Source organism: Colletes latitarsis, chromosome 8 (assembly GCF_051014445.1).
Source record: "Colletes latitarsis isolate SP2378_abdomen chromosome 8, iyColLati1, whole genome shotgun sequence".
NCBI lineage: Eukaryota > Metazoa > Arthropoda > Insecta > Hymenoptera > Colletidae > Colletes > Colletes latitarsis.
The window spans coordinates 23,145,838-23,159,882 of NC_135141.1; the positions used below are offsets into that span (position 1 = coordinate 23,145,838).

At 41.2% G+C, this 14,045-nt stretch overlaps 2 protein-coding genes across 5 annotated transcripts; both read right to left on the reverse strand.

The window, feature by feature from the left end:
• Positions 1-790: 790 nt before the first annotated feature.
• Positions 791-2,944, reverse strand: LOC143344418 (uncharacterized). The gene is made up of 5 exons (XM_076770457.1): positions 2,679-2,944; positions 2,399-2,604; positions 1,710-2,314; positions 1,535-1,640; positions 791-1,441 (listed from the first exon to the last, which is right to left on the reverse strand). Exons 1-5 carry the CDS (start codon positions 2,909-2,911, stop codon positions 1,266-1,268), a joined length of 1,326 nt encoding a protein of 441 aa, XP_076626572.1. The 5' UTR covers positions 2,912-2,944; the 3' UTR covers positions 791-1,265.
• Positions 2,945-4,474: 1,530 nt separating this feature from the next.
• LOC143344588 (synaptic vesicle glycoprotein 2B) lies at positions 4,475-12,328 on the reverse strand. Of its 4 annotated transcripts, none has more exons than XM_076770764.1 (12): positions 11,587-12,328; positions 10,992-11,054; positions 10,259-10,416; positions 9,757-9,959; positions 9,574-9,695; positions 9,270-9,508; positions 7,340-7,509; positions 7,061-7,235; positions 6,837-6,954; positions 5,447-5,606; positions 5,134-5,261; positions 4,475-4,763 (listed from the first exon to the last, which is right to left on the reverse strand). In XM_076770764.1, exons 1-12 carry the CDS (start codon positions 11,627-11,629, stop codon positions 4,687-4,689), a joined length of 1,656 nt encoding a protein of 551 aa, XP_076626879.1. In that variant the 5' UTR covers positions 11,630-12,328; the 3' UTR covers positions 4,475-4,686. The 4 variants fall into 4 exon arrangements, with proteins under 4 accessions (XP_076626879.1, XP_076626880.1, XP_076626881.1 ...); XM_076770765.1 differs by having other exon boundaries at positions 9,757-9,919; positions 10,255-10,416; positions 11,587-12,323; XM_076770766.1 differs by lacking the exon at positions 9,757-9,959 and having other exon boundaries at positions 9,574-9,637; positions 11,587-12,325.
• Positions 12,329-14,045: the final 1,717 nt, after the last annotated feature.

The window sequence follows — 14,045 nt, forward strand, 5'->3', positions numbered from 1 at the left end:
TTACCAACAGATTTAGAAATGAACACAAGAGGAAGTGGGACAGAAAATGAAATTACAGAAATTTTATTATTTTTTAAAGGAATGAAAGCTGTACGGTCCATCATTGGACATCAATCGATTAATTTCGTTGGAGTAACCAATCGATTAAGATTATTTAAAGATTTCAAGGTTATTAAAATACCTAAGGATGAATCTCATTGATACGTATACCGCAAATCCACCTAAAATCACCTCTGAATTTCCAGGTCGGTATGGCAGTCAGATTGGGCCACGAAAGTCCATAAGGTGAAAAATCTACTCGTATACCTTGTTTGTGATACAACTTCAATTTCATCCACAGATACGCCGATAACTTGTTTGCTTGACATGGGGATGACGAACTGGCGATTCGTGAACTAATTGGCGCCCTTTCTTCTACTTTTCTATTCTGCGCAAGCGCAGAAGAACTCCCGCCACTATACTTATTATGCAGAGCTAAGACAAAAATTCGCCGAGTACATAATTAATGTCGAACCTGGTAGTAAGATAATCAGTTGATTGGTAATGGAACTGATATGACTGGTATAAAAACAAATTCGAAAGGTAGATATAATATATTTTCGAGTCCGCGTAACGAACATACCATATTTATAAACTGTGAGCTGATTTGTCAAAAAAACGGTCACATTTCTAAATAGTAGAACCTCATTGGCAGATCAGATCGACGTCCACCAATAAGAGCGAGTCTACGAAACAGTATTGCATCCAACCTCACCCGATGCACAATGGTTGTTCATTTTCAAACGAAGTTCATTTGGTGGTAAAAGTGAATTAAAAAGTCGAGTGAAATAGGCAATGGCAATACTTATTTCAAGCGAAAACTAACAACATGTAAGTATATTTAGATTCTCATATATTTTCATCTTCAACCTTTACGTTTTCATATTCGTAAAATGTACAAACGTAGCAAGCGATACAGTAAAGGCATCGATCCATTACGATCGATTACAAATCTTTACTAGAATTAAAATTGCAAGTTCGTTTACGCTACGCATTATAAACATATCTTATTTGAGTAAAAGCTACTTAATATTGCAATGTGAAATCAAATTAAATCGGATTAATTAATTTTCTAAAACAGATAATGTTGAATCATCTTTCAAAACGAATATATTAACTAATTAAAAGATCAAGTACTTTATTTGGCATGTTATTTTTTACTTCCATAAAAAATATAAAAAAATATAGTAATGTTGTCAATCATACTGTATTTAAAAGGCATTTAATTAATTAGTGTGATTATGATTGTAGGTAACTACTTTGTCCTGATTTGATGTAGACACCAGTCTAGGTTCTATTATTTGCGCAGAATTGACTGTTATTGTATCATTCACTACATGCTCTTCTTCATCTTGTACAACTGTAAATTTTCCCACTGGCACCTGAACCTCTGCTAAACCTTCTGTAAGTAAAAAATAATATTACGGTCGATCATAATGCGATTCATATTTAAAATCCTTTAATTTACATGCTTAAAAACTAAAGAATTACTTACGTAAGACTTTAAATGTATATATCATTGTTTTGGAACAATAAGATATAACTTCAGCTACGATGAATTCCGATACTTGCGGTGTATAATCCAGCCCGATTTTAAGCATCTAAAAATTAAATTGATGTAAAAACGTGATAAGAATTAGCTAGTACAATTGGTAACAAAATATACTTGCTTTGAAGGCTATAAAATCTTTAACTTGAGGTTCTGTTGTCATAACTGGACATGCTTTGAGATCTTTACTCGATAACTCTTTTCCTTCTTCTAACTTTTTACTTAAAGCTACATTTATATTTGTATTTTCAAAAGTAGTATTGAGTCGATTTTCCTCGTCGGATGTGTGTTCAATTTTTATCTCTTCCTTTAATTTTGTGTTTGAAAAAGTAATCGGTGCAGAATTTTGGCCTAGTGATAACAAATTAGCAAGTTCATGAGAAGGTGATACTTTATTTGTACATCCATTCATAGTTTCTCCATGGATAACCTCTTTTACCACGACTTCCTCCGTATCCGCATTATCAAATCGTATATGTTTACTAGAAGAAATAATGTAAGAATTTATAATCTTAGGCTTTCTTGATTTGTTTTCTTCCTCTGTGACAGACTGGGTAACATCTTCGGGTTTCTTTTTTCTACGTCTTAATCGTTTCCTTTTTCGACATGGCACAGAGTCTTCTATACTAATATCTTCCATTAAATTCATATCTATAGTTTTCGAATCAATTACGCTGCTTAATTCATCTTCTGTTCTATCACATATTGTACTAGTGTCTAAAGTATCTAAAAATAAATAAAGGAATGAAGGAAGAAAATTTTACATAGAATATCATTTAGTATAAAGAAAAAAAAATGAAATTCTCGTACCACTTTGTGGCCTGTTCATAACTTCATTTGATAAGTTTTCTTGAACCAAAATTGAGTTTAATGGTTCTAATAAAAGATTAGTTTGGGATTCCTTATGTTGAACAGAATTACTAATTATTTCTATCTTTGCAAAATTGTCCTGACTTTCTGTCATTAAACCTGCAGATACTTCTGATGCAATTTCAAGTCCAGATCCTGGACAAACCCTATAATATTTGAATAGAAACAATATACTATTTACATATATTGTTTATATAGCATGACAACCAAAAGTTCTTACGAGATCGTTTCGCTCTCCTTAAGAACACGAATATCTTCGTTGGGTGGCAAATATTCAGTTTCATTTAAAAGCAAATGAAATGGTTCTTTGATATTGAACAAGTTCGTAATGTGTTCCATCATATGAGAAATTTGCAACATTTTTATACCATCGACAAAAATCCAACAAAATCGACGAACATCATTGTAAAATTTGCACAAATCAAGTTTAATACGGAAATTCGACCGGCACATCTTTTAAGGTTATGTTTTATCGGTGTTTACAAACACAGATGAGGCACACAAGCAAACCTTGCTGTGTACAGACACAGCGAGATACACGAGTAGACCTTACACCTATCCGTGGCCCAATCTGACTGCCATACCGACCTGAAAATTTGGAGGTGATTTTAGCGTCCTCTCCTCATGTATGGCGGTCAGTTGAAAAACTATTCACTATGCAGGGATTGAAATTCATTTCTAAATCTGTTGGTAATGTTGCGAGTGACACGGAAATGGTAATAGGGCTCTAGAACCCCAAAAAAATGGGCCGAAAAAATACATTGGGTGAAAGGTCTACTCGTATACCTCGTCTGTGATTGCACCAATTTGATTATACATCGATAACGTAGGATGTGATACCGACAGAAAGTTTTATCAAATGTCGGATCTATCATACAATAACTTGTTTACGATACACTTAGGATGCATTTGTACCTTGTCTGGAATTACATGTTTCCTTATCATAGGCGGATATTAATTCTTAAATCTTTATCATACATTATTATGTTTTAAGTCTTTTGATATGTCTGCATTTGGAGGTAAATAACTTTAAAAATAGTTGTTGATAGTGTTGAAACTATTGAGGCATGCCCGACAATATGTTCGACAAGTAAGTTTAACGGGTTGCATTTAGACTGTCTTATAAGCGACGTCAACAGATGGCTATAGCAATTCTCAGTCGATGAACAGGTTCCCGATATACCCGCAACACATAAAAAACATTTGATTGCGTAATGTCATTATAAATTAGTAGAAGGAACAAAATGAGATAAACGGAGATAGCTTCTGATACCACATCCTGTTTCTATGTATATTCTTCGTGAATTTCGCAACCTGAAATTTTTTTCAACGTGCCTCTTAATTTAATCGATTAGAATTCTCTTGTCATCCCAATCTAGAAGAAACGCCAATGTATTTTTCTTAATGTCACGATCATAATTGCAATGTTATAAACTGGGCAACGTTAATTCAGTAAATTAAAATGGTAAATCGAGATTTTGAGCGAACATAAATCTCCTCGCAAATGGAGGGCAATAAGAGAAACTATCGCGTTTGCATTAATTTAATCGTTGGGTAATGCATATCGAAGGTATTAAATTATTAATAGACAAGCTAAACCTTCCGCTACCGTGGCCCATCGTCGACCAGCGTAGGGGTTGTTAAAAATATCTCCTACGTTTCGAACACCGAGCAATTAACACTACGATACGATGGATTATCTTTTCGCGTTGGCGCAAAATTAATAGAGCGTCGTTGAACGTAACCTTCGATTCCGATACAACGATTCGCCTTGCGCAATGAGCTCCGCAGCGAATAGCCGCGGTTTGCTTATCGCTGTAACCGCATTATTAACGTTCCGCAAACCGACGTACCGCATTAATTAAATTTTCTTTGGCGCCTTTTCCCTTATACGCCACTTGAAACGTTGTAAACGTGCTACCGTTCCATGAATCTTATAAAATCGGTAAGTTTGGAAGGTGGGTGAACGATTTGTATCGTCTTTGGGAAGTGGAAACGTCGAAACACGTGTAGCTTTTAAGTTAAAAAAATATATTTCTAGTAAATTACATAAAAATGAATTACAATGGCTGTAGTAGCGCGAGGCGAGTAACGTATCTGGAGCTCGCGAGCAGGTGTACCTCAACTCGCGACAGGTTCTATGATACGGCGAATGGAAGATTGCGAGTTTGCTCGCGCAGTTCGTAGGCTTCGGCCATGTAGTTATTCTCGTCTTGTTCGTTGGCATATCACACACTAGGCTGATCGATAGTTTTCGGCGACGGCTTCACGGGTCCCGGTTGTAAGAAGGACAGGCAGAAGCATACTAAACAGACGATGCGTGAAAGTGAAACGTAGGATCTGGGTTTCAAGTGCATCGTGGGTTCGTAGAAGTTGCTCGAAAGAAACGTAAATTGGCACGATATCGTACCGATATTTTCATTCCTCATGAATGGCATTCCCGTAGAAAATAAATAATGGGTGCTGTAATAGACTTTTATGTCGACTCTGTAAACACCTTCCGAAACTCTGCTCAAACTACTGTGAAACTATTATTATGGTGTTTGTGTTCTCTATGCATCGTTACATTATATCGTGAGACTATTTCCCCTTGAAATAAAATAAAAATAAGTGTAAAATATCGGTATAACAACGGCGCGCATATAAATCTCGAATCAGAGTTTAGTTTCACTTACCAAGCAACAGGCAACCCAGGCCCAGGAATGCAACGACGCTGTCCAACTCCAATAGCGCGGAAAAAATTAAATTCCCTAGAATAGCTCCTATGTTCCCAACGGCAGTCAGGATGCTAAGATTGGTGGATCTGTGTTGAAAGATGCGCGGAAGTTAGGGCGAGTCGCGACAAGGGTAGTTCTCGCGACCCATCGTGAAAAGGAATTAGGAAGGTGTTTTGTGCGATTAGATCATTTGCGTGTAGCGGCATAATCGGAAGAACGAGACGGTAGAAAGCAAGGGGACTGCAAGTCCGTATCGTGAGGGGGGAATTACCTTAACAGGGTAGGAATTACGTCGGTGTTCATGGCGGTGACGATATTACCCGTTACTCTCGTCATGACGATAACGGCGATACACAGTAGCAGCATGTAGAGAGGAGCCTGTGCCCAATTCGCTCCAAAACTGCTTACCATCGCTATGAGGAAACCAGCCACTGTAAACAATATTTCGTGCCAGGTCATCCAGCGGGCTTTTGTTGCGAAAAAACGAAACGGACTCTTTAAGAAGATCGATGTCGATTTCTCTATTAAGAATTTTTGTGATCAAGTTAAAAATTTTCCACGTTGGCCACAGACCTCAACATTATTCAGCAAAGATAAAATCATCGCATCTTGAAAGGACGCAATAAAAATTCGTCCTTTGATATACCATTAATTGCAAGCGCACGAGAAAATGATAAAGTCCCCGTGGTTCGCTTCAAAGTTGAGTGCTGGTAGAGAAATATTTTATGACATTAATGGTATCAACTTTCCTCCACATACACGCAACTATAAATGAGAATATGAAAAACCATCTTCTCTCGGATATTCATGGTCTAGTGAAAATTTATGCTTCCATTATAGGTAAAATAAATTTTACCTAATTATATGGAAAGTTGCAGAATAAAATTTACATTATTTACGGTCGAAAGCATATTTTTATACTGATTTTTAATGCTAAAATAATTGCCAGTAACGAAAAAAATGATACGCTGAAGTTAATAAAGCGTAAAAAATGATGTTGCAACAGAATTTGAATGTAGCTCGAAAAGTTAGCATGCAGCTTACTCTGTAATTCCGTCACGACTGGTCTTGTTAAAACGGTACAATTACTAATTCATACCGACCAAGAGAATCTCCCAGATTTTATATACAGAGTGGTCCATCCAAATTACTTGAAAACATCCTGTATATTCGACTAATCTTGTACCTAGAATTTTCGTAGATATAAACCTACCAACGTCTACTTTACTTAAATCGGCGTTTCATACTATTGACTTTTCCCTTGTAAGTTTTAATATCGTCGTCATGCATGGTCAAGCAAAACATAATTTACATTTGTCACAATTATTTTTTCAAAATAATTGCATTGGGATTACAGTGTAATTAAATAATAATTGCATGATAATTTACGCGGTATTTACACAGTTTAATGATTCACGATTATGATTACGTAGCAATGCACGATAATTATCGTGTAATTACAATTTAATTACAGTGCAATTACTTTGTTGAAATAATCGTGGCGAATATAATCGGATTACATTTTTCCCAGAATGAACGCGTTGCAAGTGCCGATAGACGTCGATAAAAACGCGATCGAACTTTGGTCATAAAAACATCGAACGTTAGAGGTCCGTTTCTAGATAAGCTTCAGAGGTGGCGGAGAGATCGAAATTTCTTACGTAATAACATCTTTTTTCTAAAATTGGTGGTGGCTATCAATCCGGAGAGAAACCCGGAAACCACCGCCGACGTCGCGATCATGGCAGACTTTTGATACACCGACGCGTTGATTTCCCACTGAAAGAGAAACGACTACGAATAATTGGCGTAATTAATTATAGATAGATTAGGGTTTGAAGCAGCGATAGCTGACACGGTACTCGATTCGTCGCGAGCTGCTCACCGTCTTGCAAATGTCATCGAAATCCGGACAGCTCAAATAATCTCTGGCTGGCACGGTTCTTCGAGGGTCCAGCATCTCGATCATGGTTGGCGGCCGGTCCTCGGTCCACCTCTCGGCGTCAAAATTGCTCAGAATCATGAACATGTGCGGCACCCATAGTCTCATCGTGTTAAATCTATGCGAACGTTTAGGATGGATCGAAGGTAAAAACTCGCCGTGTGCGTCGCGGCGCGAAACGGGGACGCGCGTCGTATCGCGTCGCGACGACGAGTAACTTACGCCAGCATGCTGCCAAATTGGAGGAAACAGAGGAGAGAAACGGTGCGCAGATACGGCCCGGAGAATAGCTGTTTAGCGTTGTAGCAGGCGTGCAGTAGTTTTTCGGAATTCTCCTTGAATAAGGACCACCGCGATAGCTGCACATTCTGCCGCGCGAAGAGCGTTTTTATCTGCAACGAAAACACGGGGAACAATGCGAGCGATGCTACCCAGGATCCCCGAGTGAATTATACGTTCGACGCTGCCCGACGGGTATCTCGAAACGTTCTATTTCCCGAAAAATACTATTCACGGCACCGCCGGTTGCCTTTTCTCTTCGTTCCTCGTTCCGTTCCGTCTCGTTTCTGCGCGTCGAGCCACCCTTTCTCGTTGGATCCACCGCCGTAAATAAAACGCGTCGTTCGTTTAGGCGACACACAGTGGAGCCGTTTCCCGAAAAAAGCGGTAATAAGTCATTTTTTAAAAAGTATATTCATAGTGAAAAATTTATTCACATATACTTAACTGGACATATGGGTGATGATTTGGCATAATTTTTTTTACGATTTGTTAATTTTGGAAACGACTAGACGGTTCTGAAGTGGTCAATGTCAAAATCGTCCGAAACTAAATTCGTCGTCTATAACTGTGTTGTTTTTTTTAAATTAAATGATGAACGATGAAATCAAGTTTACCTAGTATGTACTTGTTGAGCGCGGAATCGACCTCTTTCGATTCACACTCAACACGGGGTTCATGGTAGGGAAACATTCTTTCTTCAATTCTCACTTCTACGCGCCAGCCCTACCATGAGCCCCCTAACTGCACATTTGGGGAAAGTTGACCTGCTCGTCGACAAACAGCGGCAGCTTTCTTCAACGTCCTCACGCACCCCCTTTCAAGGGCATCGTCGCAAGGGTGCTTGGAAGGGAAGAGACGGCGTCGGAGCGTTCTTAAAAACTCAGTTCATTACCAGAGTCGAACCAAACAGTATTCACTACATTCTCACATTCTCACATCGCCAACCAAACACATCATAATAAACATTTATAAACTCAATTCTCACAAACCTCACTACCCTCCATCCGGAATATTAATTTATTGCGGAAAGACGCGAGCCCGACGTTGGATTGTAATTGGATCCAACGGATACCGCGAGCCGTAACAGTACTTGAATTGTAGCAAATTACATTTTTCATATCTATGATAGTTTTTAAGTTATGCTTATTTGAATGTCGTGAATTTTCATTTCATTTTTTAATTAGGAGTGAAGCGAGATGAAGCTTTCGTTTTAGTCTTATTTTGAAGACTGATATCTTGCCTTCATTCCTAAACGAAAATTAGCTGCTACTACCTGCTACTGCGAAAATAACAGCAATAAACGTTTGCTCGGTGCGTCAGTCGCTGCAGTACGTAGGGTTCGGCTAGTGATTTCCGTTGATCTGACTTGTAATAATATCATATAGTATGTAAAAAATTACCTTGACCTTGAAATCTCCCCCACTACCCCACCTACACAAAAATTATTTATACCACATAATGCGCCCCTTTAAATAAAACAACTTTTGTAGATACATTTTTTTGATATCTTCAATACCTCGTAAGATATTGCATGTGATCAGTCAGAAAATGTTTTTTACCGCTTTTTCGGGAAACGGTACCTCTGTGCGACGGCTACGCGTATCTCGTGCTCGTTCGTATCACGTGGAACGAAGAGAAACCACAGGAATTTCCGCAACTGGAAAAACTATCGGAAACGTACGTGCGCGTTAATTTATCGGAGATTAACGCAGTGCTGCGACGAGTCGCGATTCTATCGCGTGGCGCCTTGCTACCGAAACATTCATTTCGTCCAACGTTTGGCCAACGCGTCGGAAATTTTGACTCGAAGGAGAAGTCCGACCTGAAGGTTCGCTTGGATCGATCGATCGATCCGTAAATCGCGACTTACCGGAAAGGTATCGGCCGACTCCCACCTGTTGACAGAGTACATCGTTCGCAACAACTTCAGTGCTTCATCGGGCCTGCCGATTTCCACGAGGTACTTTGGAGTTTGCGGTAAAGTGCTGGCCGTCAGGAGACCGATCAACGGCACCGTCGTGCAGATCAGCAAGTAGATTCGCCAGCTGTTGTATCGTCGATCAAATATCTCGACCGTCAGAGGCAGAGGCAGGACCAAAAACGCTACGACTGCGACGGAACATGATTTGTTAGAAGGCGAATCTTTAAGAAAACCTGGATCGTCGATAGCTTACCCGCCGGAATTATGATTCCCACATTGACGAGGAGTCCCGCCCACCTGGTGAAGCCCTTTTTGTACTGTGCCGAATGAAATTCGGACAAGTAAGTCATCACCATCGAAAACGGCCCTCCGACGCTGAAAATCGTGTACGTGTTCGTAACTCGAACGCGTCGCGAAATCAAGCAGCGATACTCACAGAACGCCGCACAGGAGTTTGATCGCCAGGAACGCGTAGTACGAGTCGACAACGGTACTGAGCACGTTCAGAACTGTGTCTGCCAGAAGCCCGACGACGAAAAGATTCCTTATTCCGACGTACGGTGTTATGTGGTCCCATAAAAAGCTGGTCAGTGTCATGCCTACGCACGTTGCAAACGAATAGTCGCGAGAATACATAGGCTGAGAAACGACGTTCGTGTAAAAACAAATCGATAAAGAGGTGTAAAATTTTTCCACTGAGATTTTCGAAGAAATCACGTTTGAAAGTTGTGGGATACGCGATCGAGTATAATTAACGCGTCGGCTCATAATTCATTATTTCTACTTAAGGTGGTATGTATTGATAGCGATATCCGTTAATCTTATAACTGATTAAAACCAGTTATAGTATCGGTTTCGATTTATTTTAAGGATTAAGGAATGTTGGCCTTTCTTGCGTAATATTTTCAATTAGAAATATTGAAGAATACTCTACCTACGAATGGAAACGCCACCAAAACGCCTTTACGGAAGAACGTAAGTTGCAGATCGCACTCGGCGGAGGCTAAAATGAAGGCAGTCGTGGTTGTGTCGAAGATTCCGGCCCAAGCGGCCGGCAGAGCTGCCACCAGCAGCAGCACATTTAAAGTTCCGTAGCCTGCGAACGACGAACACGCGGATACAGTAATGCACGGTCCACTTTCGTTAAAATTTACACGATTAACTTTCAGGTAACATGAAAACCATGGAAAATCAAATTTTGTATATTGTTTGATTATTCTTCTAGATCGTCGTTAAATCTTACGAAAGATAACCGTGTATTACTGTATTGTGTGTATGTACTGTATTGCGAAAACTTCCGCTCGAAGAAGACGCGTGATCGGTGGAAGCGATACGACGAACGCAAACGCGACAGTTTACTCCGGCTATTCGAAAACGATACACCTTTACAATTCAGTTTTGTTTGTTTTTATCTTCTTAGTCTGCGTCGTCTGTTTGGCGCGAAAATTTTGAATTATAGAACTTCCCCGACGGCTCGGCGCTTCGTTCGCGCTGCGTGTACGTTTCCTTCAATCTATTCCCGTCCCGGCGCGAACAAGCGATCGTCGTTTTCTGGCTGGTCTTAATTTTGATCGCAGTCTGCGCTCGCGGACCATAAAATCTGCTCTGTACTTGCGACAAGCGCAGTTCGTGTCGTCTCTTCCACCGATGGTACGCGAACGTATGGCTGACCTGTTGCCGATATCGCCTTCTTGAGATCCTCAGCTCCGTCGACGTTGACATTGTCGCATCTAGCTAAAAATTACGTCAGACTTAAGCGAAATCACATGCAAACGAGCGCATCGCGCGATTAAACTCACGGTTGTGCAATGTTTATTGCTATTATTATTATCATTGACAGAAGAAACCTTCGAGCAGAAATGTATAGTGCAAACCACCAAATATAAAACAAAAATACAAACTGTGGGGAAAAAGTAAAACGATTCGGAATATAATAATAGAAAAAAGTGCTGGTAATTGATAGTATAAAACAGAAGAAAACGATGGTTCGAATTCGTGCGTCGAGGCGCTGGAAAGATAGATAGAGTCGTTGATGCAATCGGTAAACACGTTTGTACGATTAGTGGAATTAAATTCGCTGTACAATTGCGATGTAGTTACAGATAAACATTTATTTATATATTCTACGTAAAGCACGTTGTCTCAGATTCTTATCAGGAGTAAGTACCTTAAATCGTTTGAGAATTTCCGAGCACGCTACGAAACCGCGTATCGTCTTGTATACAAATAGAGAATATAACCACACAAATAGTTTCGAAAGTCTCACCACTTATCGTCGGGATTTTGCCGTTGCCTCTTCCGTCCGTCATCGCTCTAGCAGGGTATCGATCGATCGTTGGCTTCCTCTTCCGACGCTGAAACGAGTTGTTTCCGAGTGGATCGCGGAATTATTTTTCGATATATTTGGAGTCACGAATCAAACTCGTCTCGAAGAGTAACGTTGACGGAAAAATCGGAAAAGAGGAACGTAACGACAAATTTACCGATTTGATCCGCGAGTGCTACTGCGAACGAGCGAGTGGCTCGTGCACTGGCGAGCTTCCCATTCGCGACTGGTGTGACTTGCCAATAAAAACGGGTCAAACGATTCAATTGTTGTAGTGCGCTGTTTCGGTCAGCAGGTTCAATGAGAAGTCGCGCTCAACGATTACCCGATATCGTCGACGGATGTCTCGTGATGCCTTGGACAGGGCGCGGGGCTCAAAAGCGCTGAAACGAATGGTCGGATCGGTGGATCGAAACGGTAGTATTTCCATTCGACCAAACATCGACCTTCCTTGAAAATTTCGAAATCTGGGAAAACCGTCGTAATAAGACTAATTCCGGTGCAAACTCGAACAGCCCGGCCAACGTTCTTACCAATATTTTACTTTTTCACGATAAGATAACCGAACGCACGTCTAACGCTCCCTGTTATCATTGTTGCAACTATTTGTCATCGATATCAGCACGAGAAATTGAGATTTTTGACTACCTCCGGTGAAACTGATGATTTAGTAGTCGATGCGTTGTCCTCCGCGAAGAGACGCGGGAACAGAACTGAAACCGCGATCGCGCTCGGTATCTTTGATCGACTATCGCCAGTCGATGGATCGACCATCGGAAGAGAAGGAGAAGTTCGTTCTTACCTTGTTCGAAAACTACTTCGATCGCTGGAATTTTTTATCGCGATTATCATTACAAATGAAAACGCGTGCGCGGTGCTCGCTAACTGGTTCGATCTATCGCGACGGCAAAATACCGAACCTCCTGGAGAACCGCGATCTTTCCGCGATGTTTGCGCAGCTGCGTCTCGCGAGTCTCTGATCCAAGTTTTCGAACGCGTGACGGCACAACGCGGGAAAAACGCACGCGTTCGTTTATAATTTTCACGAGACTGTTTGCGCCACACCTTGTTCCATCGCTCGTTAGCGAGTACTCGCCACGGAAGACCGGTTATCCTAGGAACGACTTGGCGGGAAAACGATCGTGACCATGAGCCGATGATAAGCGCAGCGCGACTCGCTCTCCTGCGCCGCGGAACACTTTTCAAAATTCCATTTCTCAGTGTCTCGCGAAACGATCAAGCACCTTTCCTTTATTACTTTTTCGAAAGGTACGATTTCTCAATTTCCAGCGTTGAAAAGACTCGGATCGTTTCCATTCGGGATTTTCGCGACACATGTCGGTTAATTATCCAGTGAAATCCGACCGATTTGCCGTTAAACGGAAACAAGGATCGATCGGATGTTACATCGCGGAGACGAGAGTACGGTTTAAGACGCGTTTGTACGCTCGAACGAGCTATTCGGGACAACTTTGCCGATCTATGCAAATATGCAAGCCACGAGGTTCCGGTGTCGCGTCAAAAGCTAATGGCACAAAGATAATCCCTTTGCGTTGCTCCCTTGATCCTCGTCTGTTCGTTGCCATGGCGAATCTGAACGGTAGGGTTAGTTTACGTCGACCGCGGAATTGCATCTTTCCTCGATTCGTCGGCTCGAGCGAGTTCCATTACTAATTGACGAGGTCTTGGTCTATCCCGAAATTCGGTCTATTCGATTAAATGTAACGTACAATCCTATCAACATTTACCCACATCGGTTCCCAAACGAATTTTTTCATCGATCCTTGCGGTAGCTCGGTTCAAAACTTATATTCGCCCTTTTGAACTTTCCGTACCTCGAATCTTGAGTTCGTTTTACTCGACTCGGTGAAAATATTGGCGAGAAGCGACGGCTTCCGCCTTGCAAAGGACTCGCCGAGGCGAAAGATATTCGAGGTAACCAATTTCTTTTCTCAGGGCTACTCGTACGAAAACGTTGTCGAGGTCAGCGAGGTTTGCTTTTCGCTGTTTCGGTCGCCAAAGCGTCGTCTTAAAATTTGAAAGTTCGATAGTTCCCATTTCCGGCGCGAATGTCAAACTCCGTTCGAGGCAGGTTCGAGATGCGCTAAGAAACTGGAATGCAGGAACAAGAAAGTTTAATTCTCGAGAAGGGGTCTGTTTCCGTGTTCTTCCAGCGAGCCCCGAGGTTCGAGTTTCGAGATTCTATTTCCTACTCGCGGTCGGACTGCAGTCTATAGGTTTCCACGGGCTCTTGGTTCGTTCGTTTTTCCGCCTAGTTTTCCAGTAAAAGCTTTGCCGCGCTTGATCCTCCAAGATGAACCGTGCTCGGGGGAAAAAAAGCCGAGGGTGAGGAAGTATTCAGGAATATTCCAGAGACGAGACTACAATGAAAAGCGTGG